The 27,596-nt window shown below is 37.8% G+C and overlaps 1 protein-coding gene across 1 annotated transcript in view; it reads right to left on the bottom strand.

Moving 5' to 3' along the window:
- Positions 1-917: 917 nt before the first annotated feature.
- ZNF804B (zinc finger protein 804B) overlaps positions 918-27,596 on the bottom strand; it is a gene marked incomplete at both ends in the record, with an annotated part of 222,363 nt that continues 195,684 nt past the window's right edge. Inside the window, 2 exons of the mRNA XM_084216798.1 lie at positions 918-4,581; positions 7,114-7,244. Of these exons, the coding sequence (XP_084072924.1) occupies positions 918-4,581; positions 7,114-7,244 (3,795 nt within the window). The remainder of the gene's footprint in view (positions 4,582-7,113; positions 7,245-27,596) is intronic.

Below are 27,596 nucleotides of genomic sequence, written 5' to 3' on the forward strand. Positions count from 1 at the left end.
CTCTTCCACACATCAGAGCTCTGTTTGGTGGGAACTTTTGGCCAAGTACCTGTGAGGTTCAAAGCCAGCACTGGCTGCTTGGCAATTCTGGGCTGGTGCAGCTCACCCTGACATGCCCTGGGACACAGGCATGCCCAGGCAGTGCCAAAGAACTCAGCTTCTCAGTGAGCCTTCTTGGATGCTCGGCTCAGAGAGAAAAGAGGCAGCCTGCTTCAGCCAGCACAGAGCTCCCTGTGCTAAGGGAACGCTTTGTTATGTACCTGTGGCCCGACTGCAGTCCCTTTACACTGTCCAAGCAACACAGGCAGGGATGAAATCACTAAAGGATCTTCAAGGTGTTGTTGTGATCCTCACCTTCTGAGTGAGTGTTCACTCATCACCCCTCCCTCTGAGCCTCCCCAGTTTACTTTGGCCAGGAGACAGTCCCAGGGTCTGCTGGTCCCAGATACCTTATTTTTTCCTCGGTCTAAAATACCTTAACCAAACCAGGCACTGTTTCATACACAAACTCAGAAAATCAAATCTTTGCGGTGTGTCAAGATTGCTCAATCTTAAATTGTGCTACCTTAGATCCCTCAGCAGTGTCCATATTGATCCCATTTTGTCTCGGTGCTGTGGTCCCTCTCCTACTGACAGTCATAGACTTCACTTCAAGCTATTATTTTAAAATATTCTGTAGAATGACACTGGCCACCCATCCTTGTTGTGACAGTATCACAAAAGGCTGTAAAGCACCTTTTCCTCAGTGATACAAGAATAAAATCAACATTCATATGCTGTCAGCCAGATTGTGGACTTTAAAATCTTTGCTGTTGTGCTCTCAGCAAAGCAGTAGATTTCTCCTCAAACGTGATTGAATGCTGAATGCTTTGTTTTAATTTTAATTTGGGGTTGGAGCCATGATGAAATCATTTGGGCTAGTTTAAGTAGCTAGAAACACTGAAAACTTCTTTTGCTGTAGGTAACTGTTGGGTCTGGACAGAACAAGAATAGTGATGGGGCTCTTGTCCTTGGAATAAGGGATGAACTAAGTGATTTGGGTGTATAGCAGAAGGTGTGGCTGTGCTCAGGTGTGGTGTAAATAAGGCTGGGATGTATGCAGCGTGAGGCAGCGCAGGGAAGGTCAGTGGGGAAGGGTGGAGGGGAGTGGCGGACACCAAGTGCAGGGGGTGTCCTGTCAGCAAAGCAGGGTGGGAGGGAATAAGGGCTGGTGCTAAAGGGGAAAGGGATATGGGGGCGAAATGTGCCTGAGAGAGGGGGTGGAGGGGGGCCAGGGAGAGATGGCTGCCGTGGGGGTGCACGGAGGCTGAGACAGCAAAGCGTTGCAGCAGCGTGTGGTGGATGGTGGTGACAGTAGCCTGCTGCTGAACAGGGAGGGCAGGAACTGCTGGTGTTGCAGAGAAGGCAGCTGGTCCTGGGGCAGGCAAAACTTTCAGATGTTTTGCCAGAAGTTGTTTCTGCATGTGCTGCTGGGCTTGCAGCTGCAGCAACCTGTATTTGTCTATTTCTTCTGGTGTAAATGTGATAGGTTGCTGTGTTAAAGGGGTGGATTTACTGTACACTTCTAAGTCATTTAGTGTATCACCATACTTCTGCATAGCATTGTCACAAAAAGAGTCTGAACTGCCTTCTGCCCGGTTCAAGTCCATGTTTACATCATGTAGTTCTTCTTTGGTCTCTGTCGAATTAGCAACAGAATATCTATTAGAGGGAAAAGCACCAGCGAAATCATTTGGTACTGGATCACAGCTTTGTATAAAGGGCTGCACTTCACTAATGAAGAGATTGGTTTGTTCCTTTATTGCTGTGTTCCTTTTTATGCTTGGGCTCTGATAGCCTGTTTCAATTTGAATTATGTCTTTAAGAACACAATGATCATAATCAGTTCCAGGTGAAAGAGTAACATTTGTTATCTCTGATGCTTCAATGTTGTTTTTCCTCACACTGTTTTCCAACGAACTGATTTCATTATGTCTCATGTCATTTTTACCAATGCTTAGCACTTTTTCTGGCAAAGGTAACATTGCAATGTCATCTACTGATGATGAAAACTGAAGAGCAAAGTGACTTTGTGAGTGATCCTTTAATTCTATCCCACTACTGATTGAAAATCTCTCTGGATCAGGCGTTTTTTCCTGGATTTTCTTAGACTGCACTCTTTCTAAAAGTAATTTGGCTGTCATTGACTTTCTTTTTCCACATATGTCTTTTGCCAGGTTTTTGGAAGAGCAGGTGGCAAAGTTTTTAGACTGACTATTCACATTCAGAGAGTTGGAATGTGCAATTTCAGCTTTTCCTGGTTCAGCATTAGAAACTCTCTCAGAATCCTCTTTTGTTTTGTTGTCACAGTTGTCAATCTCTTTTGAGACGGATCCTGAACTGCTGCATCTCGATATTCTGCTGCTAGATGATCTTTCACTGCTTCTTGAATCACTAGTGGAACCACTTTTGGATTTGTGGCAGCTTCTACTACTAAGTACTTTGCCAAAATGCTGATGCCTACATCTGCTGTGTTTAGACCTGTGTCTGATTTGTAAAAGTTTATGTCTTGAACATCTTCGATATTTAATTGTGCCACTCTGAATACAGTTTCTGGTTCTGTGACTTCTACTATGACAAAGATGATCCTCGTCTGTATCATTTGAAGTGAAAATACACTTGTGCTTTCTGTGTTTGTGCCTTTCATCTGTCTTGCTTTTTCTTTTACAACAACAAAGCAAATTATTTCTTCTGTGATTGTTTGATGTGGGACTCATGTAGCTACTCGTACTGCTAACTGAAGTGTCAGAATAGCTGGAATGTCTGCCAGACGAGGACTTTTGAGGAGATGGGAATCTCCAGCATCTTGTATAACTTCCACATCCTTCATTATCTGAATGCTTGCTGTTTGAACTGGATTTACAACTAAAGAAACTTCCATTAGAATCTTTTCCACTGTCACTTATGTCACTGCTGCAACTGACCACATCTTGAAGGGATCTGGAGTCATTTTGGTTCTCATATTTTTCTTCAGAATCAATTAAATGACATTTTTCAGAGTCAGAGTTTTTAATCCTAGACATAAAAGCAGAAAAGGAAATACTTTCGTTTCTAATGTTCTGAGTTTTTCTTTCACAGCCATGGAAATGATGCTTTAAAGGTCTCCTCAGTGATGCTGTATAAAGACTTTTTTCTGTCGCATAATCTTTTTGTGAGACATCAAGGTAAGCAGGCACTTTGGGTATATTTTCATTCAAATAATCAGCAATGCATTTTTGACCATTTTCATTCATTTCTTCCCCTATGTCTGACTCAGCTTTTTGCTTGGCCTTTCTTGGATTTAGGGAACCTTTCATCTTCTTTGGTTTCAACGACTGATTATCTTGTTCATTTGACATTTGCTTGTGTTTTATTAAACCTGAGGGTTCATATTCATCTGCAGTCTTGTTTTTAGAGATCTCTTTACAACTTGCTTTGTTTGTTTCATGCTGTTTACCCTCCCTGTGATTTAAAGAGAGTCTGAAGTCAAAATACAATGGATTACAGCCATATGAAATACAGGGCTCAGTTTTTGTAAACAACAGTAATTCTGTGGGCCACTGCAGAGCGGTGGTGCCATCTTTGCTCACTACGTGGAGGAAAGGCAATGCCTGGGGCTTAACTTCTTTAACCATGGTCTCCTTTTGAAGTGTTTCCATATTTCCATCTGTGGTTTCTGTAATCTCCAAAGATCTTTCTCTTTTTATCACTCCAGGGCTGTCATTAACGTTGCTTGAACAGGTCAGCTCAGGTGCTGGCTGTCGAGGGAGCTCAGATAACTGGGCAGGCAGGTGAGCATTACTGTACTTGTAGGTGTTGAGCTGCGTACACAAATCGCTAGTTTGGCATGAAGATGAGATGGGAGTTTCTAAGAATTGCTCAGATTCGTTCTGTTTGCTCTCTTGCTCTGTTTCGCTCAGTGAAGCAGAAAAATTCAAATTTGGAAGTGGTATTTTGGCTTTAGAAAATGAAGGATTAGCTCTGAATGTTTCTTCTGATTCCCTATTACTACTTTTATCATTTTCCTTTAGCATTTTAGGTTTTGCAGCTACATGACTTGATGCACTGTTATCCAAATCCATTTGGTCTTGTGCAATAGGTGACTCTTTATCCAAACTTGCTTTCAGTTGTTCCTCCAAAAGTGCGACAGAATGACAGCCCTCAATAGTTTGCTTTTTTTTATGGTTGGGGGACTCGCTGTAATCATTTCCTTCTTCACAGTTCTCACTGAAGACTGATGCTGAGGACTCAAGCTTCAAAGGGACCTTTTTAGAGAATGAAAAAGACACTCCTGCCCTTTGGGAGGTATTGTTGCTGTATGGGAACATCTGTGAGATGTGATTTCCAAGAGCATGGCGTCTTTCAGTAGGGGGGTGGTGCCTGCTTATAAAAAGTTGCTGTTTCTCTAGTATGCTTTTGGAGAAGCCTTGTCCTTCACTTGTGATGGTTCTTTGAGAACTCGCTGTGTACTTGCTGCCCTTGTACAGGAAAATGCCATCTGGTGATTGCTGCTTTTCCAGGACTAATCGGGGGGCTTTAAGCAACGGTCCACTCCCAGTGATGCTTTAAGATAAAAAAATAAAGGAAAAAAGAAAGCTGCATTGAGTAACCAAGTTATGAAAGAGCTTGCATTTGACAATGTCTGTCTGGTGAAGGAGGGTGTCACTCAATTTTTTACAAGGTAAAGCTAAGTTTCAACAAAGGTGGTTTGTCATCAGTTTGGAATTTTGTCTATTTGTAAAGACAAGACAGTCTTTACAGATAGAAAATTACATGTTTTAATGTCAGCACATGAATGTTCTTTTTCAGTTATACCCATGTACAAGCAGAAAAAATATTGATTTTACTCCAAATTTATATTTAGGAGAACCTAAGCTGTGGTAAGTCTTGCTTTTCTGAAAGGCCTCTGCCAAGGAAATTGTGCTATGTTCAAAAAGAGATGCTTCTACCTGGAGCATCTGCAAAATCAAGCTCTAGAAGAGAAAAAGAAACATTCTGCTTGCTTAGGGAGCACTTTTTAAAGAGTAGATTCTTATTTTATTCCATAATAAATGACTTTGCAAAACATTAAAAGAGATATTAATACTAAAACTGTCAGCAAACATTGGAGGGGAAGAAAATCACAACTTCACTGGTCTCATTATCAACCATGATTTGACTTACTTTGCCACATTTTATGTGTCTTACTTCCATTAATTAAATCATTCCTCACTTCAAAATATCTCAGATTTTAAATGTAATTTAGTTCTCTTGTAATTTACAAAAAGAAAAAGTTACCTATTCTAGGGCTTTAACAAAAACAGCAAACCACTGATTTCTTGAAATAGGTAATTAACTGAGACTGAAAGGACTGGTGCCATTTTCCATTAAAGATGTGACATATTTGGCCACCATAAAAGTGTTTTTCCAAGATATATTTTAAACATACATTTCATTAGACTAATTATCTACTTTTGCTATCAGATCAGTACTACAGTACACAAGGAAAAAAAAAACTAGAACCAGATAAAATAAAGAGTTTGATAAAAAATACAAAACATTTTAACTAAATTAAATAAATTAAAACTGTTGGATCTGCATATAAGTTGTCTGTAATTGGCAGTCATGTTTTATAAATGCTATAAAAATACATTGATCAACAACGGGAAAGACAGAAAGACTCCATGGAGTAGGGTCAACTCATAAAATGAGAATATATGTGCATTTCAGAGAATATATTAGCCTTTGCCAGAAATTCAGCATCAGGAGGTACAGATTAACCCCTATTTGTACATGAGGAACAATTATCTCTTGGAGAAAGCATATGAAGAAATCCTTTTCAAAGTCTTCTTGGAATAGCAAAATAAAATTTTTCTGTGCCCAAGATTAACAATAATTTTGTTGTCAAATTGAATTAGCTCGTTGTAAGGAACTGTGTTGGAACCTGAGACACAGTGCTCAGGTATGGTAACAATTGTCTGTGTGTGGACTTCTGCTTACAAAGGCTGACCTTCTGTCTTTCCTGAGCAATGGGGAGTGCCACCCCTCTGCCAAAATCCCGGCACTCAGCCTCCCCTGAGCCTGTTAGTGATCACAGGCAGGAATAGCAAGCTCTCCCCTTCCACACCCTATGCAGAATATTATGGACTCCTGGCTCTTTCTAAAAGCAAACCTGCTCTTTCCCTCCCTGAAAGGCTTTCCTGCTATCACTGATATTATTGCTCTATCTGAGGCTACATCTTCAAGTGTGTGGGCATAAAGGAAGCTTCCCACAGGCAGTTACATTTGTTTCAGCAGATTTGTATGAAAATGGAGTAGTAATCATAAAAGTGATATATTAGCACTAAATTGTTATATTTCAGCAGATTGCTCAAAAGCAATTGCATAGGCCAAAATGAGTTTGTAATAAACTCTGAATGCTGTTATTTCCAGGGTACAGTAATCTTCAGATGAATTTAAAACAATGCCAGTTTATTTATCTGATTAACTCATTGTGGCCATTGATTATTATAAACAATTGGTCTGATGCCAATCTATTCTACTGAAGCATTTAATGTCATTAAACAAAGGAGATTTCTCAAATTTAAAGGTTTACTACTGCAATCTTTGTCCTCTATCTTGATACTAATCAATAGAGCTAACAGTATTAGACCAACTTAATTCAGTTAATTACTTGTTTTTCATTCAAATTATCCTACAGAGAAACTGAAGAATAATCCCAATACCTTAAAGGTAGTAAAAATTTTTCACAAAGGCTTTATCCTCTCCCATTAACTTACAATCAAATGTTGACAGTCATACTAATCTCTTCAGATCAGTTTGGATAAGGTAAAATGGTGATATTATAAAAGCATCTTAAAAGCACTCCATTTAGAAGATGTGAGAATAACTATCTACAGGAGAGAAAACGACAAACTTTCAAACAGCATGTAATTAAGGCAGAGGTTTTCCATGTATGGTTTGCAGAACAGGATCATTTGGAGTTGAAGACAGCTGAAAACAGGTTACAGTACACACAATCTCTGCACATTATTTGTGTAGGAGTAAAAATATTATAATTTCTTCTGGAAGGGAGGAATGAGGGCATTAAACTTCATATAATTTTTAAAAACTTGCCATTCTGACTGCTTCCGTAACTCTGCAAGCTGGTGGAGTCGCTTGAGTGCTTTTTCCTGTTTCTTCTCATCTTTCCATGACTTTGAAGCCACATTTCTAGCAAATTCCCTTTGTTTTAAATCTTTCAATCTCTGTGTGAAAAGAATATAAACAGAAGGGATTAGAGAAGTACACAACAGATAGAGTTCCTGTTACTCAATTTATTAATTTTTCATGAAGTTTGTAAATGGAGAATAAAAGTAAACTTAAAATACTATAATAGTGAGAAGAGATTAAAAATGTTATTTTTGCTTAACAAAACAGCATAATTTGCCCTCTGCTATTCATCTGATAGATGCCTATGTATGAATGACAGCTTTTTTGGTTTTTGATGAGTACAAAAATGTTCTGTTGTGGACAAATACAGACACAAAACTAGAATCCATTCAGTGAGGTGAACATTTTCCTATTTAATTCATCCTGTTGAAATGTAGTCCACAGTCATATACTGGAATAACTCTGAGCTCCTATGTAAAATATATTTTATAGTTCTCTACTTGGATACGCATATGCAGATGTGTGGGGGCTTATCTGTTGGTTTTGTACCTTTTTCAGGCTGTACTGTTTTCTCAAAGGAGACAACCACTGTCTGAAATATTTGATCAAGAAACTCTTTATAGTTATTTTCACAATTTTTTAATCATCTCACACATCTATAAACCAGGTAATTGCTGTTTGAGAGAGAAAAATTCTTTGTCTTTATATATTTTTTACTGCCTGATTTTGCATTACCGATAACATAAGGAAGACTAAGGAGAAGACGTGAACTAGAAAATGTCAAAAGCATCCTCTGCAGAAACAGTTGTCTCTGAGTTCACTGTGCTCTCTAGGAGCCAGCAAGTCACATCTAACCTTACAACTCAGTCCAGATCCATGCTCCCATACTCCATGGCAGAAATGCCTTCCCCTTCCCCACTTCTCCAGGGTTTGGGGAAAAAATGTTTGCAAGCTGGGAGGGAGCTCTGGTGTATTCAGCCAGATGCCCAAATTGGAAGCTTTGAGGACCAGAACTGAAACTAAACTGCTGCATTCGTTTGCCCCTTGGTTCAGAGGTGGCTGCACTCCTCTGTGTAATTTAGAACTACTGTATCAACACCATGCAATGCTAAATTTTCCATGGAGCTGTTTTTGCAAAATAGATTTGAAGAAAGGTTCTGATATCTCAGTCATTTTTAAACTGCTGCTCCTCTTTCAGCATCTGTGCCTACTTGACTGTCCACTAGTGCCTAAAGATCAACATCCCAATCACTGCCATCATCTCCTGCTGTTGTTTCACTATAGCAGGGCCAGAAGATCAATATGCATCAGTGGGATAAACTGGAGGCTGACCAAACATTGTAAAAGCAAATACTGCTTTCTGCAGCTCAGGTATGGGGAACAGTCTAGCCACAGAACAGAGCTGTACACTGGCAAACAGGCTTCTGAGAAAACAGGGCTGGAGGCAAAGAGTCCTCAACTTGTAGAGGTCAAGAAAATGATAAATACATGAGACAACTGCTTTCTGGAGAGAGGTCTAGCTTTTGCCATAGATTATGACAAAGCCAATGGGTGAAAACCCCCTTCTAAAGAGATGACAGGTTCTTTTTTGTCCAGCTGAGATGAAAGAATCCAGTTAGTGGCAAAGACATAATATGACAGAGAGGCATGGAAAAACACTTGGTGGAAACAGGCCATACAAGGTCTGTGATTTCTTTCTGTGAAGAGTGCTGGAAAGCTGTAGTGAGCATCTCTCACCACTGTCACATCAGCTGTTCTTCAAGCGTGGGATTTTTTAAAAAGTCAGATAACATCTGTCAGAGAAAAATAAGTGCTGGGAGACTAAGAGCAGAAGTTTTTTGTTTGCTCTCAGCCTTTTGGACCCCAAGACATATGCCTTTGAGCACTGACCTGGAGGCAGGAAGAGCTGGGCTGTCCACGAATCATCTGCTCAGAGAGCTTAAGATGGGTTTCTGGCTCTCAGCCATCCTGATGGTTTTGCACAGACACTCTCTGTTGGATGGGGATGAGAAAGCCAGGACATTGCCTGAGGAACTGGTACACCACCAAGCAGCAAGAATCATCGTGCTGCCTAGTGCCTGATGAAAGCTTAACCGTTTCATCAGACCTATCTCCAGCCTGTCAAATCTGTATGTTTCTCTGTAAAGTTTGTATCAGCCCCAACATCCAGTACTTCATGGAACTAGACTCTAAAACAGGACAGCTGCAAAGTCCTCTTTAATGCTCTTAGGCCTCACCTTCTTGAAAAGAGATGGTTGCTCCCTGTGTGTATAGCTCTTACCTGTCCCTTTATGTGCCCTCTCTCACTGTTCATTTGTCCCTTGCCAGGCCAGTCACACAGCACATTCCCTCAACCTCATTGTCTGCAATTTGCAGTCAAATGGATGAATATGTAAGACAATGTCACTTTTGGTTCAAGAAAAGAGCTTTTCAAATAATATATTAAAGCCAAAGCTGAAAAAAGAAATCAAACAATCTTCCCAGAACAAAGCCAAATGTTCTTTCACCTAGGTAATATTTACATGAGTGTAGAGATAGTTAAGCTGTAAAGATCCTATTTTCCACAGAAAAACACAGGTAGTCTTGAGCCTTATTAACATGTCCAATGTGAAGAAAGGGCAAAGAAACACATTTGAGAAATGCCCTTTAGGGCAGCTTGCTATGTTTTAGCTGTCACCGTGAGCTGTTCAGCATCACACATAAAGCATTCATGAGGAAAAACAGAAGCAGTTTCTACCTGTCAAGGAAACAAAGAGCAGTGTGAAACAGAGAACTGTGGAGCACAGTACTGCAAAGCAATGCCATTTCATTTCTTTGACAGTTAGGATGATAATCAAAAAAGCAAATGGACCAACACTAAGAATAGGAGTTCCAGCAGTATTTTTTGCTCTCTAATGGCATGCAGCATGTGTCAGAGAAGTAGAAAAAAGAAAAAGAAATGTAAGTAAGCATAGCAGAGAACTCATCAGCTGGAGCTGAAATCCAAGGTATCCAAAGCTCTACAGTCTGAGGAGAGAAAGGGCTCTCCCTGCACATCCCCTCAGCAAAAAAAAACAAAGCTGCCCCGCCAGAGCTCTAGTTAGGAGTCATAATGAAATTTGTCAGCTGTGTTGGATAGATCATGGGACTGCCTGCTGAACCTGAAAAGCCCTGGTTTTCTTCACTAATAACCTGTGCCAGACTTCTGACAAGCACACAGATATTTTCTGCAGGTGGGGTACAAGAGCAAGCAATTGAGCAGATATCTGAATGACAACCTTAAGCTCAGTAGGTGTGCTTGAAAATTAACATTTCTTTACACAGCAGTTGCATTTTTCACATAATTAGGTACTTAACTGGGCATCCAAATACAGGCATGTATAATAAAATATGATTTATTTAATAGCTTTCTTGTGTTCTGTCCTTCATCTGCTACAAATATAGTTGTCATGCAGTTATATTTCTTTTTTAGACTTATTTGCTGTTCTTTCTAAGATTTTTGTAGACCTGTGTGTGGACATTTCTGTATTTAAATGTAAACCATCCCACCATCCCTTTTTTATGAGGACCCACAGAGAGTATTGGAAGACTACAAAATAATGTTCATTGTCAGGGAAAGGTTTACTTGTAGAACTGCTGTGAGTCCCATTGGTTGTTCTGTGTAAGACTCGGTCAAAAACTGCTGAATCCATGCTTTTCCTCCTGGAACTCTGATGTGAATCACCAGGAGATTTAAATGAGTTAATGGAGCTGCATCTTCACCACCTACTTTTGCTAGACATCAAATGACAGTGGTTAAATACCTGTAATTTAGCAATTTCTTCCCATTCTTAATGTCTGGGGGGTTGTGTTTGGTTCTTTTTTTAAATTGCCATTTTATTTGGGCCAGTACTTTCTTTGCACTGACCTAGGGGCACCTGATTTCTCACTGCTGGCTGCATTTGCAGTACTGAGTTTGCTTTCTATCCAGAGTTATGATCCTGATCTCTATTCTTTCCTGTGCAGGTAAATGTTTGCCTGGATTGCTGTTCTTCTGATCAACTTCAGATGCCTTTATTCATAACCACTGGAAAGAAACAAGCACTTTAGGGGCCTAATCACCTGTTTTTAAAGCAGCTGTCTAAATCAAGAGGGATAAAGTGAAAAGTACCTCTCTCTTTTCATTGTGCACAGGGTTTATTAAAGGTGTCTATCCTGATTTCTACAGGCTGTTCCTTTATGGAGGAGACACAGCTGACCTCCCAGCTAAGGTGCCTTTACAGCAATGCACACAGCAGGGGCAGCAAACCAGAGATGTATCCCACTGCTCTGCTAGAAAGTCAGGAGCAAATTGCCATCACTGCAATATGGTGAGAGGAATCGAGGGTTTAGTCAATAGGCCCACCTGAGAAACTGTCCTCTGGGACAAGGGAGCAAAACCAACCCGGCAGATCTTTGAGGAAGTTACATCAATCCTTTGGTGTAAGAGGAAAGGAGAATGGCAAGATGGAAATGGAAAGGTAGTAAAAGCAGGGACAGGTGTCCTGGGAAGAGTATAGCAATGCTGCTCATCTGTGTAAGGACCAGTCAGGAAGGCCAAGGTGAAGCTGGAACTGATCTTGGCAAAGGATGAAAAGAATAATAGGGAGAGCAGGAGTGTCAGCCAGAAAATGAAGGTTAAAGAAAGCATAGTGTCAAATAAAGAACGCAAACAAGAGTGTTGAATTGGTAACAACAGATGAGGAGGAATCTGAGCTGCTCAACAACTGTTTTGCCTCATTCTTAACTGGCAAGTGTCTCAATTTGAGGACTGTAGGAGTATGGCACTGGGAGACAGTATAACTCCTCCTAAGTATTCTGCCAGGGGCTATGCCATTATATACATTTTTCAGGGGTTCTCAGTGTTAACTGTTTCAGATTCTGGGGAGAAGAACTGTTGCTGCAGCTATCCTGAGAAGCAAATCCTCTTCTTCTTCAAGCAGTGTAACTGCATGGATGTGAATAGAAGGTATCTTTGAGAAAAAAGTAATTTTCTATGTATTAAGCTATAAATGTCATTTTAGTATAAAATAAATTCTTTTTTCCCATTACATTTAGAATGTTTTTGTTCTGCAATATCATTCACAAGGCACCCCTCAAACTACTCATTATGCATTCCAGCCCCAGGTAAAAATGTATATACCATATTAGGTATATGTCTCCTGTTATACTTAGAGAGCCTTCTTTGAACTGAAGCCCTTGAACTAATGTGTTTGAGGGCCTGATTTGCTTTAAAGATTTATTCCCACTCAGCAAAAAGGCTCCTTAATTAGTTTCTAACCAAATTCACCATAGAAGGGTTAATTGAGGAAGAAAGGAATCTTAATTTCAGTAATTATTATCTTGCCTGTAACCCTAACATTGGAACCAAATGCATTATTTGTAAAATGATTTCACACTGCAAACCATCAAATGGGAATGATAGCCACTAGACAACATAATTAAACTCCATATGTAAAGCTTACAGTGTTAGCTTGCTAAGTGAGGAAACAGCAATGAAGGAATTTGCCTTTACTATGGTAAATAAAATCCTAAAAATAAATTGGAAAAGCTATTATATACAGGAATTAACAATAAGAGATGAAGCTCAAAAGCTAGCTGATAAATTTTCATTTGTTTTACCCATAAATAGCTACAGATCTCTTTGAAGTGTGTGCAAGTAATTATTCTTTACAGCATGTTCTATTATAGCCAGCTGTAACAGATTTAATATTGGGAGTGGAAGTGAATGAGAAGACAAAAAAGAAAATATCCTTGTCTGATTGGATTAGGGAATGAGATGATAGCAGGAGGGAGGAAAACTCAGTCCTCAGACATGTCCTAGAGAATCCATCTATCAGTGAATGAGATGCTGATCACAGATCTAACCTGAAGGATAAATTACAGATGGCCCTTTGGAGGACTTTTTGTTTTTCATGTCTTCAGAGAAACTCTTACTGTTTAACCAGACCTGCAAATATTCCTGCTAATTAAACTGATTTCATCTGTTGCTGAATGAAAGCATCCATTTGTGGATGCATTCAAAGACCCAATTGTGTTTCTCACAAGAATCCCCCAGATAAAGTTGAAGCAGATGCATTTGGAGGCTGTTTGCACAGGGAAGAGGACAGAGCACGCCCTGTGTGCCTGCAGCTCACTCCTGTGGAAGCCTGAGCTATTGCCCACTCGTGTTTCTATCAGCAAACAGCAAACATATTGTCATGGGCTCCACCAAGCTGGCTGCACACTGTGTGCTTGGATTAGATGTATTTAGTGTCACTTTGGAGTACAGAGCTATTCACTCAGAAAAATCAACACATTACAGTGATAAAAAACCTGGGGCAGGGTCTGTATCTTCCCTTCAAGTTCATATATTACCTCACTGGTCAGGGTGTTTGCACTCTTCTTACATCAAAACCATCATCTTATATACTTTGTTTCTTTTTCTCTCTCCTTTAAGCAGCTAAAAACAAAGAAACTGGCATTACAGAGCAAGACTACTGCCTTTCAAAAATTTCAGTACTTATTGCAATCTTATTTTAAAATCATTTAAGACTTTCCACATGTTTTTAAAGCCTGTCTCACCACTTCTTTTTCCTTTGCTTTAACTGTAGCAGGCTGAATACAAGATCACTTACATTTTAATGAAAAGAGAGTCTAAATTACCCCAGAATTCTACAGGTGAGTCAAAAACCTGACCTCAAACTTTCTTCAATGCCGTCAGAATGTTTTCAGAGTAACAAAAATGACAGTCTGCATGTCCATACATGGATTTTAAATAACACTTTTCATAGACAGATCTCAGATTTCTACAAAACTTCATCCTTACCATGATATCATTTTACAAATAAATAAATGAAGGCATAGAGAAATGCAGTGAATTTTGGAAAGAGCAGAGAGGAGACTGAATCCTAACCACTGGTATGATTTACAGGTATATATGTTTAATTATCATCACCAACTCTTTGTACACACATGGAAAAAAAATGTCATTAATCTGAATTAAACCTAATTTTGATTTAGCTGTTTAGGTTGATTCTTGGAACTATGATAATGCTGAGGGAACAACAACAGAGCATAAAGGATAAATCTCTTCCAAATTATTGTGCTGTGTTCATAGTTTACATAGAGGAAAGTAGACTCAACCACTCCACGGTGACTTTGAAGTGCTCTGCAAGAGAACAAGTCCATCACTAAAAAGAAATAATTGAATATGTACTTAAGATAAATGTAACCTTGCTTATAGTCACCAGCCACTGAACTTCAAATGAAAAGTTACAAACTGGGCAAATGTGTGTGAAGGATACTGGAGGGAGTTAAAGCAGAAGCCTCATCAAATACATGAAGGAAGTAAAAAAATGTTTTTTTAATAGGATATAATAGCAAGCTATAAAAAATATTTTAGATTGTGGCTTTCTTTTTTTTTTTTCTTTTTTTAAATCAGTCTAAACCAAAATATTATTTCTCTTGCATTTGCTCAAAGTAGACTGAGCTCTTCTGGACTAGGATGGTTAAAATTAACCAGGAATCTAGCAGCAATTCTATAACAAAAAATTCATGCTCCAAGTAAAGGAGCTTTAATACATGAGATTTCCTTGCAGTTTTGCTCAATCAGAAAGGACCACAAAGGGATTTTGTAATCATCCAATCAAATCTTTTCACTAACACAAGATAGGGGACATCTAGAAAAATTAATTGATTAATGTTACTTTGACAGATCTATTTTATATAATCCATAATAAATTAAATGAATTACATTAAAATTCTTCAATATTTTATAGAGATCTGTATCAGTAATGCCAGTATTCTCCCTGGTACTAATGTCAAAATGACAGATTTTCCTATTTATTCTTTTCAAATCCTATCATGGCATCATCTAGCTTGATGCTTTTTCTTCTAGTGCTCTGAGACTCAGTAAAAATAAACATTAAATATTAGGAGAGTTCATGGCCTAAACCAGCTGAGACAAAAGATATTTATTTCTAGAACATGTTGTTTAAGGTCCTTCCTAAGTATTGATAGAGTGGTGCCTCACAATCATCCTAAACATCATGGATGTGGCTAAGTCATCTGGCATTGTTCCAAGTATAGAACAGAAATCTGTATGGAATAGCCTTTTTTATATCACTGTTAACAAGTAAATAATTTCAATTTGGACCAGAAGATACTTTATGTTCTCAATATATTTCCAGAAACTTTCTTGCCCTCACCTCTGATGACTACAGATTTTTCTTTTGCCCTTTTTACTTCCTCCATCACTTCTTTTCCAATTTCTCCACTTGTGATTTATAGTATTTACCATCCATTTTTCCTTTCTCTCCTTTATTATAAATTTAAGACAGAGAGAATTGACTTTCCTTCTAAATGAGATTAGCTGTTTATAACCTATTTGGTCTTTTTCTGTTCTGGGATTTGGGTTCTTAAACCACCTGCCAAGCGCTCTTTGAAATTTCTTTGCTCTCTCTCACATCTTTCTGTTTGATTTTCCTCCTCCCAGCCCATTTTATAAGCTCATTCACCTTTATGAAATTAAGTTCCTTAAAGAGGTTTATGGTATAGTTTGTTATTTATACAGATATATGCAAATATTATATTTGCATTTGCTATATACAATTCTCTTTCTTTATTTCCTGGATGTCTGTGTTGATCATCATAATGCTAATATAGACATATAGATTAAAGATTACAGATTAAAAATAAGACATAGATTAAAGATCAGCTTTAATGCATATGTTATTACTTTTAGAGACCATAAAATGGATGAAGTGTATTTGTGCTATTCTTGTCATAAGGGAGGCCCACAGAGGCAGCACATTCAGATGGAAGATCTGTTAATTTTAATTTCTTCATTCATGGGATTGGAGTAGCAGTTTTTGTTCCAGTTTATGGTTTATTTGCAGAAGAAGATGAACATATATTGGGATTTTTTTGGGGGAGATGGGGGCTGTTTTTCTTTTTCAAGGACAATAATTCAAGGGCCTGGTTTAGCCTTTGGTTATCAGAGACAGTCTTCTGAGAACGCATGCCAGTACATTGTACTGATACTTAAAAATATTGTTTCAATTATATTTTATGGTTTATTTAATTATTTTCCAAATTTTGGTTCACATTATTATTGTGTGTTCTCTCCTTTGATGTTAATCTCTTTTCTTCCATTTACTTGGCTTATCCATCTCTCTTCCCAGTTAAACAAAATTTCCTTCTGAAATGACAAGAGCAATAAGGTGCTTCTTAAGCAAATTTAGTGTGTCATAAAAAGAGATGACCAAACCATGAAGAGTGAATGCCCTAATTTTCCACTGTATCAAGGCAAAGATATTTTGGTTCTATCTAGCTCCTTCTTCATTACCGTGTGCTTAAAATATTATATATTTGCAGTTTGTTATTTGTATTTTGTCCACTTGAACTTACTGGTGTGCTACATGTCACTGAGCTGAAACTTGAGCCACTTCAATTGTGATGCCACAATTTAAAATTTTTAACAGTATTCTAGAAACTGCTCCCTGAAAAGAGAGTAGAAATGGACATGATGTACTTTTATAAGAGCAATCCTGTACAATTTTTCTGACCCACTTCTGTGTTCTGGAGTTATGGGAGGTTACATTTAATGCTATCCTCTTAGCCATGCTCCAGATAATGTCGGTTTACTCTTACATCAAATGGTGCTATAAACACATCTAGTTTTTCATGTAGACAGGAGCATGTTCAAGAGTCAAAAGATGAACTATCACTCACTCTTTCTGAGGTACTACATTGCTTTTCAAATTCTTTCCTATCAGTTGACACAAAGACCCTTTTAAGCAAGCTTTACTACTCCCTCCCATGAAATTTTCATTCCTGTGAAATTCAAAGTCGCTCTTTTATTTATACCATGTTTTTTATCCCAGTAATCCATACTTTTCTACACCCCTGGATTTTTAAATTATTTCTTTCAAAAAAAGAGAAATACTGAGAGTATATACACCGAAATGAAAACGAAGCATCTGAAATATGCACCAATGCAGATACAATATGGTGATAGTAGTTTCATATTCTTTAGACTAGGTGAGTTAAAACAATAATGGAAACTATTCTGGAGACAAGAAGAAGTAGGACGGCTGGATTAAATGTTATAATTTTAATTTCTGAAAAAATACTTGATTGTTTTTCCACGTATTGTAGGTTTAGCTTTTAGAGAGACCTTCTGCAACAATAAAAATAATTATATAAGAAAAAACTTTCTTCATTTCCCTGAATATAACAAAATTTCTATAACAATTGCTGTATACTTCTGATGCATTCCATGTTTAGATGTGTTAGGCTATGACTTGTTGTTTGACATGTGTACTGTTCCAATTTCTTATCATTATCAAACTGAAAGCCAGAATCTCAATTTTTTTTCCCCAATTTTTTTTTAACCAAGAAAATTGACATTATGGTGTGTTAAATTTCAAAATGGGAAGGAAATCAGAATCTGACATGGTTCTTGAGAGCCAAGATTATGTCAATGAATGGAATGTTTGGTGTAAATCAGAATCAAGTTATATAAAAGTAACACAGAACTCAGAAAAGATGGTCATTATGAGCCTATGGGAAGAATTAGTGTTGCTTTGAAGTAAAGATGGGACTAATCTGATTATTTTGGATTCCTTTGGAAAGGTGAGAATTACATTGTACCTTTTAGGCAATATTTTTGTAGGCAAATATTGGTAACTACCACAGAATCACAGAATATTCTTAGCTGGATGGTTGGTTCCAACTCCTGGCCCTGCCCAGGACACCCCAAGGCTCACACCGTGTGCCTGAGAGCATCCTCCAAACGCTTCTTGAACTCTCAGGCTTGGTGCTGTGACCACCTGCCTGGGGAGATTGTGTTCTTTAATAAGCTGCATTGGTTTACCCCCAAACATGGTGTTACTTTACCCTGTAGTTTCTCAATTTATTATGATTTGATATTCACACAGTCTGGGCTAAGACAGAAGATCCAGGGCAGGTTCACAACTCAATCCATACTCTGTTTTACTTCTGCCAGAAATGATTTAGTACCATGTTGAATACCACAGATCCTAAATGGAAATGTAACACACATCAATGGAATGTGACTTTTCAACACAAGTGTTTAGGTGTCTCTTTTGAAGGAAGCAGTACTTGGAATCCATCAACATGCTAAGAGCTGAAAACGAGCCAAGAAATGCTAACTATAAGCATAAAGTATGTCACAGAGTTCCAGGGGGTGTCTGTCAATTCCTGTACACACTTGTTAAAAGACTAGAATTTCTGCTGTGCAGAAAACTTTGATATCTGGGATTTCTTTAATTTTTAGTCTTAGTGGGGGAATAAAATTTGGAAAACTCATATGAGAAATAAAATTATCAAGTGTCTCAATGTTAACGCATCTAAACAGTCATGCAACATCATGTGTCAAAGTTGCAGTTTTCAAAATTTCTCTATCTGAAGAATGACAAACAAAAGGTGTGGTTATGTTATAATTAATATTATGAAAGTATTATTACATTCCTTACAAGAAATTTTGAAATCTATTTTTCTAAAGTAACACTGCTGAAGCAAAGTATGTCAGTCTTTATGAACCATTTCAAATTGTTAGAAACTAAATGGTGCAAAAATTTCTGTATGAAATAGAGTTTGGTCTTATCACATTCCTGTGACTATTCTACTCTAAAAACATTTCCTGAAAAATTGCAGTTAGGAGTTTTTTGGATTTTGTTTGGTTTCGTTTGGTTTGGTTTGTTTTCAAGAAATATATATTTTATACTGTCCCATCACCTGCATTAGTACATTTATTTGGTATTCACATGCATGTCACCTACATTTCTCTATTCATTCCCTTGAAATTTAATCTGAGAAGATGCTAAAAGAGCCCTCATCTTTTAAATGACTTCTCATAAAACCTATTTATTATAAAATTGTAAAAAATGTGAAATGATAATCAGTCTGGATTACCTCCTTTATTTTTCCCTTAGAGACACATCAAAATATGTTAATTACTGTATTTAACTAAGTAAGGATGATAAATTACTAATCTCACCCTTTTTACTGCTGTCTCGGTGATGCACAGATATTTTTCTATTTTGCTTTAAAATATTTGTTTCTGCTAGGGATGCTCCTTAAAGATGTACAAGGCACATTGGAAGGTTCCTTGAACACAAACCTAGCTGATAAGCATCACTTAAAGCTCCAAAGGAATCAATTGTGCAGCTACATTCTCACATATTAATTACTGCTTGGAAGGTACAGGCATTTAAAAATGAACATTATGTGTATGTCAATGGGATTATCATTTTATATTATAATTTTTTCAGGTGAGGGAAAGTTATCAGCAAATTCAAAAGTTGCGCAGAAGCCAAGAGAAATGTAAGTTTTCTGTGAACATTTAACATTTTGCTATGACAGCTAATTGCTGTCATTCCAAAAAGCTGATTATGGCACAGGACTGCCTCAGGTAAGATTTGTAGAGACGTGGCATATCCTGTGGAACAGGTTCCTTAATCTGATTGAATAACACCTTATTCTAAAAGTCATCCCAAAAATACGATCGCAAGCACTTGTGAGTGCTCAGTCACCAAAGCCAGTCACAGCATCTGGCAGTGCTTTGCCTCTCCCACCTCGCTGTTTGTAGGTCCTGACCTTAAAACGACACCAGGTATTCCAGATCTACTGATTTAACACAAAAACTCCCCCCAGTTGTGCAAAATATGTGGCACAGCACTCTGTAATATTTGCCAGTGCTCTGAAGCTGGCACAGGACATGGACTGTACGTCTGCGGTCAGCCTTGCCCAGATCTTGCCAGCTCGTCGTGAGCACAGGTCACATGAATGGTAACATTTTGCATAGAAGTAGATAGAAAACATTCTGTTTATTCTGCTTCTTCTGTCCTTATATGGTATTTTAAAATGTGAAAAAACTCTGTATCCCTGAAAACAGAGATGTTTAAAAGAACAAGAACACCCAATGTAATTTCTCTTATTTATTAAATAACACAGACGTGACTTCAGTCTGGCTGCTCTAAAGGTTAAAAGGGAATAATAATCTAAACATAAATATTTAGGTTCTACATGCCTAGATCATTTAAATAAATCATTTTCTGTGTTCTGTGTGTATTAGCATTTCAGAACTCAGAACCAAAGAGGAATCTGTTCATTCTGATAACTCTTTTTATGCACTAGGATAAAGAAGTAAGACGTGGTTAAAAACATTTTTTTTTAATTTGAATGGAATGTTTCAGAAAGTCTTTTGTTTCAATTTTTTGGTTTTGGTTTCAGTTATCATTGCCATGTTAATACAGTTATAACAGAATGTTTTAATTAATTTAGTTTTGGGATCTTTGTCTATATTCTGAACAGAAGCAAAGTTTGAAGCAATGGGAAATTATTTGAACCAAAGACTCTGAGTTTCCACCAGGTTAACTGGACCTTTAGTCTAAATATAATTGAAGAAGAATGTGCTCCTTCATGCTCTGAGTGAGGATTTATTGTACAAAATTAAAATCTAAAATGATGGTTTGAGGGGTAATTTTGTATTTTTCTGTGGTTTGTCATCATCATTTTGGTTTCATTATAAGCATAATCCTTACAATTCCTTGCTTATTTTAATAAGCCATCCATTGCACTGCATCAACCATTCCTTCTGCTAGGAAAATTACTTTTAAAACTTTAGTAATTAAAAAGTATACCATCTGAGAAAACAGAAAGAACAATAACACAGGCTTTAATGAAAAGCACTTCCTCTAACTGACATTCTGGTTATTGCTATGTCTTAAATGCCAAAACCAGATAGTACACTTTTGTAATTCCTTATATAATGAAATGCTTAAGAAAAATTCTGCAGTTGTTGGACCATCATTAACAACTATGAAATTAGGTGTCCCATGGGCTTTTTTTCCAATTTAAAGAGGGTTAAATTGCTAATTTACATGTTAATTAGCATTCATTCTAAAGAACACCAAATGTAATTCCATAGCATCTAGCATTTAACAATTTAGCTTATCAAGGCATTAAATTTAAAAGAAGCTCTGCATTATTTGCAAGAAATTTTTTTTGAGGGCTAATGATGAAAGGAATCTCATTATTCCAAGTAACATGCAATTTAAAAAGGATGAATACTGCCAATTTATTTACTTTATCACTGAGTAATAAGAAAGCAGCAGAGCATTGGCAGGGCAGCAGGTTTAACAGTTCTTTAAAGCTCACTGATCTGCACAGACTGGTAAGTTTAAAATAAAGAATTGTTTCTGGTGACATTTCTTTGGAATGTGTTGCCTCGAGTCACTCCTAATCACCAGAGTGTGCTCAGTGGTATTTGATAATGCTGCTTCTGCTGCTCTGGAGCTACTCTGGTACATGCACTTGCTCTGGTGTGCAGTTGAAGCATCTCTGCGGAGCAGAGCTATAAATACAAGCCTCCTGTCATACAATTTAAAAAATATTGCATGATATTATAAAGCAAGCATTCATTTTAAGAAAATTTCAAACTGGGAAAACAAATGTTCTTACTACAGTGAAAGCACAGAATTATCATACTATGTCCTGCTTTTGTGCCTATGTTGTACACTATTCCTTGACTTAAATGCTGATGTCACCCTGTTTTGCTTTATGTTACCCTTATTTGCATGAGTTTCTGTTCTGTGACACAACCTGACTGTCTGTTCCCCTGAACTGCTACTTCAGCATTTCAAAGTTGCTGGATTGCAGGTGCTCAGAAGCACAGCAGCTGTGATGCAAGCATGGTTTTTGAAAGGCAGGATTCCTCTATGTCTAAACAACAGAAAAAAGCATTCAGGACCAGAAAATTTTGGTCTTATATAATCTAGCAGTAGTAAAATATGAAAATGTATATGAAAACAGCATTATACATTCCATTCTATGCTTTTTTTTCCAGACCCCAGCATTTTTTGTTGTGTAAGTCCTTTGTATCATTTCAATGCAACACTGTGTGCCAATACAATATCTGTGGTACTCTCTTTAACAGAATTAGAGTCATGAAATGTGGCTATTCACTCAATTCCTCATCCCTAAATGTAATGATTTAGACATTGGCAGCGCTAAGTGGCTGACACTGAGGGTTTCCTGCTGTGTTTATCCTGGTATTTCTTCTCCTTTACTGATTATTTCTCTTGGTCCTTCTTATCTTGTAACTCTTTCTTCTCCCTTATCGTCTCATTTCTGAGTGATACTTGCATGCCTTGCTGTTCTAGCAATTTCTGTCCACACCTATTTCCATAATTGCTTCCCAAACCCACTTGTTCTTCTCTTTCTCTCTCATTTCACATCATCAGTTCTTTTGCAAGCAGCAGTTGCATCCCTTGCACAAAAGGGACTGAATTCTAAAGTCCAGTCCGTCTTCAGAACTGGCTCAGGGACCTTTCCTCACTGAAACAACATGCAACCTCAGATTAAAGATTTCATTAAAGGGCAGAGCCATAAAAGTATCACTTTAGGGTGTCCCAGCAGTATTGATTCTGAAACCTTCTCACTTCTTTATTCTTGACTTTGCAAATCCTATGTACTTTTACTGTTAATTTGCTAGAGCTTGTGATCCATAAAGAAAATTTCAGCCCAATAACCAAGAGCAATGGAAAGCTTGTTGTTAAAACACAAAGTGTTTGAAAACCTTAATTATAAGCATCACAATTAGTTCTGTATCTAACAATCCACTGCCATTGGGGTAATCTACTTTGCAATCAAAACTAGTTTAGATGCAAGAATGATGGATGGAAGAGGTTAATTCACATGAAAAAATTCTGAAAGAGTGATAAAAACTTTTAAATTTAATTATGGAAAAGGCAGTGTGAGAAAAGCATAACTGTTCAGGAAGTAACCATCAAAAACTTTCTCTTCTGGAAGAGTTACAGTCAGAGTGGAAGTAATTTTTGGAAGTATGAACAAGAATATACACTGAAAAATCAGTGGATGATGAACAGCTAAGAAAGTGTGAAGCTAAAAGAGAAATTAGAGAATGTAATAAATGGCATAGGAATAAGTGGCAACAAGAAAATCTCGTTTCACAATGAGCAAGAAAAAAAGTGTGTCTTTAAGGCAAAAAGACACTGAAATGATAGGATAGACTACAGAAATTAATTCTTTGCTTTTAACTTTGGTCTTCATACTAAAAGAAGCTAGGCTAGACTAGAAACGTCAAGAGTATGCTGTTTCCAAGGGAAGGGAAAGATGTGCTTAAAAGGATAGAGCAGAGAAAATTATTATTTCTGTTCCAGATTAATGAATAAATAAAACAAAATTGAGAGCATCCATACCCCCAAATTCAAGAGAAAAAAGATATTGCAAAGTAGCAGAAGTGTCTGACTGAAGTTATACTGGAAGAGGTGATCATTCTAAATAATTGTATAGCAGAGATAGTTAAAATATAAACTGGTAATACATCATTTGTCTAAAGTTAGAAATAAGCAGGCATTTCACTGAAATTAAATACATTGTAGAAAAAAATCTGTGAGACTGTTGACTGCATTGAATCATTATTTTAATATTTTGATGTAATTTCATCTCTAGCACTTCTCTCTTGTAAAACATACGAGCTTCCTTCATTTTGTACATTTAAATAATTTATTTTTTTGAGGGGGCTGCTTACATGGCTACCTCTTAGAAAGTTCAAAGTTTTCAGGACAGGGCCTAATTTTACAGCCTCTGAATTGCACACATACAGCAATTTGTGTATGGGATAGCTGCTTTGGAGCATAGAAATTCATTGGTAGTTAAAGGGGACAATAACTGCAACTTATACAAAATTCTTGCATCACTTCAAGTTCACTTAGAAACCAGCTGTTCGAGGGAATCTAACACCATATTATTGTTTCTCTTGTTTGACTTCTTTAATCTTACTAGGGATGTGAGGAATGTCAAAGTTTTGTTACAAGTATGCATGTATTTCTTGACAAGCATCAAACCAAGGTGATTTTTTGTGAGTTACAGGAGCAGAATCCTGCTGACAGCACCACTTGCTAAGTGAAAGAAATTATGAGGTCTTTTACCACTCAGGTTGTTTCCTGAGGAGGCCACAGAGCACAGACCCCATGTGCAAACTTGGCCCCACAAAGTCAGGGCCAGTGTCCTCTCTTAGAGACTCATCTCTTTAAAGGCCAGTGTCCTGATGCAGAGGTGCAGGGGCAGGGGATACAGGGACTGGGAGCTCCCAGTCCTCGTGGGAGCACCAGAGGAACAGTGCTTCCACCTATTTTCCAAGGGAAAAAGGCAGAGACTACACGAGCAGATGCAGTAGGGGACCTTCATGCTGGTGTAGTCCTGTCTGTGATTAGGATGTTCTTACAGCTGAATATGTGTTCCTTTGTCCACAAGAAGGTTTCTTAACGTGTTTGCCTAATTTCCCAGATCCAGATCCTAAGGTGAAATTCCTCAGATTGCCAAACCAGTTATTTTTCCTCCAAATGAAAATTGTTTGGGTAATACAGGCTTATCTTGGCACCAAAAGACATGACTTGCTTTTCCTCCAATAAACATAGAGATGCTGGAAAAAACACCCTCAAGATGAACCAAGAAGATCTCAGCATTTACACTCACTCATTCCTGGAGCTTTCTCTGAGTTAACTAATCTGTGCATTTTCTGGGTGGTAGCAGCAATGCTAGCTAAAATGTAAGCATATTTGCTAGCTTTGAAGTTTAACAGGAGCTAAATCTCTGCCTGAATTAGAGTTTAAATCCACAAGCACCATAAAGGCTTAACAGTAAGTGCCAACAGATGTACACACTAAATCAGTCTCTCATGCCAAAAATATAACCAAATGCTAGTACGCATGGATGTAAATACTGAAATACAGGTATGTGCATGTAAACCAGAGTAGACTGAAACTTCTGTTTGCTTACTTAGTACTGTCTGCTTCGAGGACACTAAAATTTATGTTGTGGGGTGCTTTTTATAGGTTTCTGTTAGTTTGTGTATTTTTTATCACAGGAGAGAGTGTGATGCATTTAACTGCATGGTTAAATTTTGACAACAAAACTAAAGGCTTGCTTTGTCATCAGAAACCCCAAGATGGCAATACAGTCTTGTTTTTCTTTGCTGCTTATGTCTATTATTATTGTTTTTATCATCACAATTATTATATTGTGGTACATGGAACGGATTTGTGATTTTTCTCATTTGCTGACATCTAAAAGACTTGCTCATTGCTAAGGACTATTTATACAAAATATTGAAAGCTCCAACTACTTTGATGTTAACTGAATGAATGAATACTGTGCATGACCTGGAGCTATTAAAAGATTCCATTTAATAATGTCAACCAAACAGACATCTCTGCTCAAGTTTGCCTTAATTTTAAAGATGCACACAATGTGGTTTAAAAGAACTTGTATATTATTTTCACCTTAACCTACTCCCACAAATATTACCTTTTCAGGTGGCAGCCTATCTTGGTTCTCTATACCCTGATCACTTTTAAATGAGTTCTCACCAGGACCCTTTTGCTTTTCAGTGTTCAGACAGCTTTGGCAGAGCCCAGGTGCCCCGTTCTGATGCAGGTAACTTTTGCTGCAGAGAACACAGCGAGCAAGCGAGAGCCAGCATCCTTCACCTTGATGCTGAGGAGAGAAACTGCAGATTTATCAAACAGGCTGCTACCCCTGACTGCTGCTCCTGACTTCATAAAGTCATAGGGAAAAAACACAAAGGAAAAACGCTGTGATTTCAAGTGGGTTAGCTGATATGTGGTGGGCCACTGAGAGATGTATGCACAGGGCTGTACGGTGATGAAAGATTAGAGATTAGGTTCTCCCGGGAAAGTCACTCCCACTCCTGGCCCAGCCTTGTTAAGCATCAGGTTTAACAGTACAGGGCTCAGGTAAAGCTAGGTGGGAGTGCAAACTTCAAATCAGACAGATTTTCTGTGTTCACTTTATCCATCAGTGCACTGGAAGAAATGAATTTCCAATAGCAGGTAATATCAATGAAAAATTCTTGTGTGCCAGGAAAGCTGTTGAGACTAATGCTGACAAGACAACCAAAGGAATAAGAATTGCTTAAGAGTGGGAAAATGTTACTCAAAAACAGATAAATAATATCAGAACTCTCCAGGGTCATTAGAGTGTTCGAAGATAATGAAGATATAGGCATTGATCTTTGATGGTCATATTTTATGCATATGTATGTGCACCCACATCATATTTTTATGCCTCTAAATTTGAAGGTATGTAGCGAGCAGAGAGAGAGAGACAAAAAGTATGTCTGAGTATACTGCTTGACAATAATCTAACACAGAAAGACAGCAGAAAGACCCTTTCTGCAAACAAGGCCAGACTGCCATCATAACATTTTGCAGCCTCTGAGGACAGGGAGGGCAGTGGCTGGTATGCCAGCTGCTAGGTCCAGGACTCAGCACTTCCTGCTGTAACAACTGGTTGAAATCATCTATAAGAAAATGGATTGCAAAATTAATTTTGTGAAACCATAATATTTGGAGATTAAAGCCACAATTCTCTTAATAAAATATGTTTCCTCTGGAAGACAGACAAAGGACTCATGATTAAGCACTCAGTGCAATATCCTTTTTTCTGCCTTTCTATCTTCTCTAAACCTCATTTCCACTTTCATACAAATTGTGAAGTAGTAGCATTTAAATGGGAAATCACATGGGAGGAGTATACTGTATTGTAACTGAGATGCAAAGAGTGTCTCATTTTAATTTACTCTCCATTAGAAAAATGATGTTTAGAACATATCCATGCAGATTACTAAAGCTACCCTCAAATTACTGCTGGTAAACAGAAAACTTACCTTCAGAGGAAGAAGCTCTTGTGGTGGCTAATGTCCCTCCCAGAATAAACATTTTGAAATGAAGTTAACTAAACCCACAGGAAACCACTCATTTATATATATATATTTTTTAAGATTATGCTGATAAAAGCATGAAGAGAGGCCTTTCTGTGACTGACTATAAAAGTCAGAGTAAACACCTACACTATTCCTAGAGGTAAAGTAATTCTTTTCCCAGACTTGGCTGACCAGGTAAGAAGGGAGAGGGGAGGAGAGCCTGAATTACCCTGTCACATCAGGAGGGTAGCTAGCTAATCCTGCGCACTAACTGAGCCTTTGAACTACATCTGAAAGGGCAGGATGAGGTGAGCTTGCACTGCCAGTTGATATTCTGTATGTGTCGCGCATTTCAGTGCAGACCCTTGGTTTCCAGCACTATATGTCTGGCAGCTTTTAAAGCAGTAAATTTATCTGAAAATTAAGAAGAGTTTTATGGCTTAAACAAGCCCTTTTGTAACAGAAACTTGCCAAAAACCTCCCCTGCCCAACAACCCCATCATAGTTGGTGGGTGAAGCAGGGGGTTGGTTTAGCATAAACTGCTTTTTGCAGGGGGAGTGTGCAAAGAGGAAAGAGCACCAATGGCTCCATTTGAGTTCAGATGCATTTCTGATGACTTAAAAAACAGCTGAAGGGTGAAAAAATCTCATGTGCAGCAAATGGGGATTTATAGGGATTAGAGTCACAGGTTTA

The sequence above is a fragment of the Fringilla coelebs genome (assembly GCF_963513975.1).
Source record: "Fringilla coelebs genome assembly, chromosome: 1".
Lineage (NCBI taxonomy): Eukaryota > Metazoa > Chordata > Aves > Passeriformes > Fringillidae > Fringilla > Fringilla coelebs.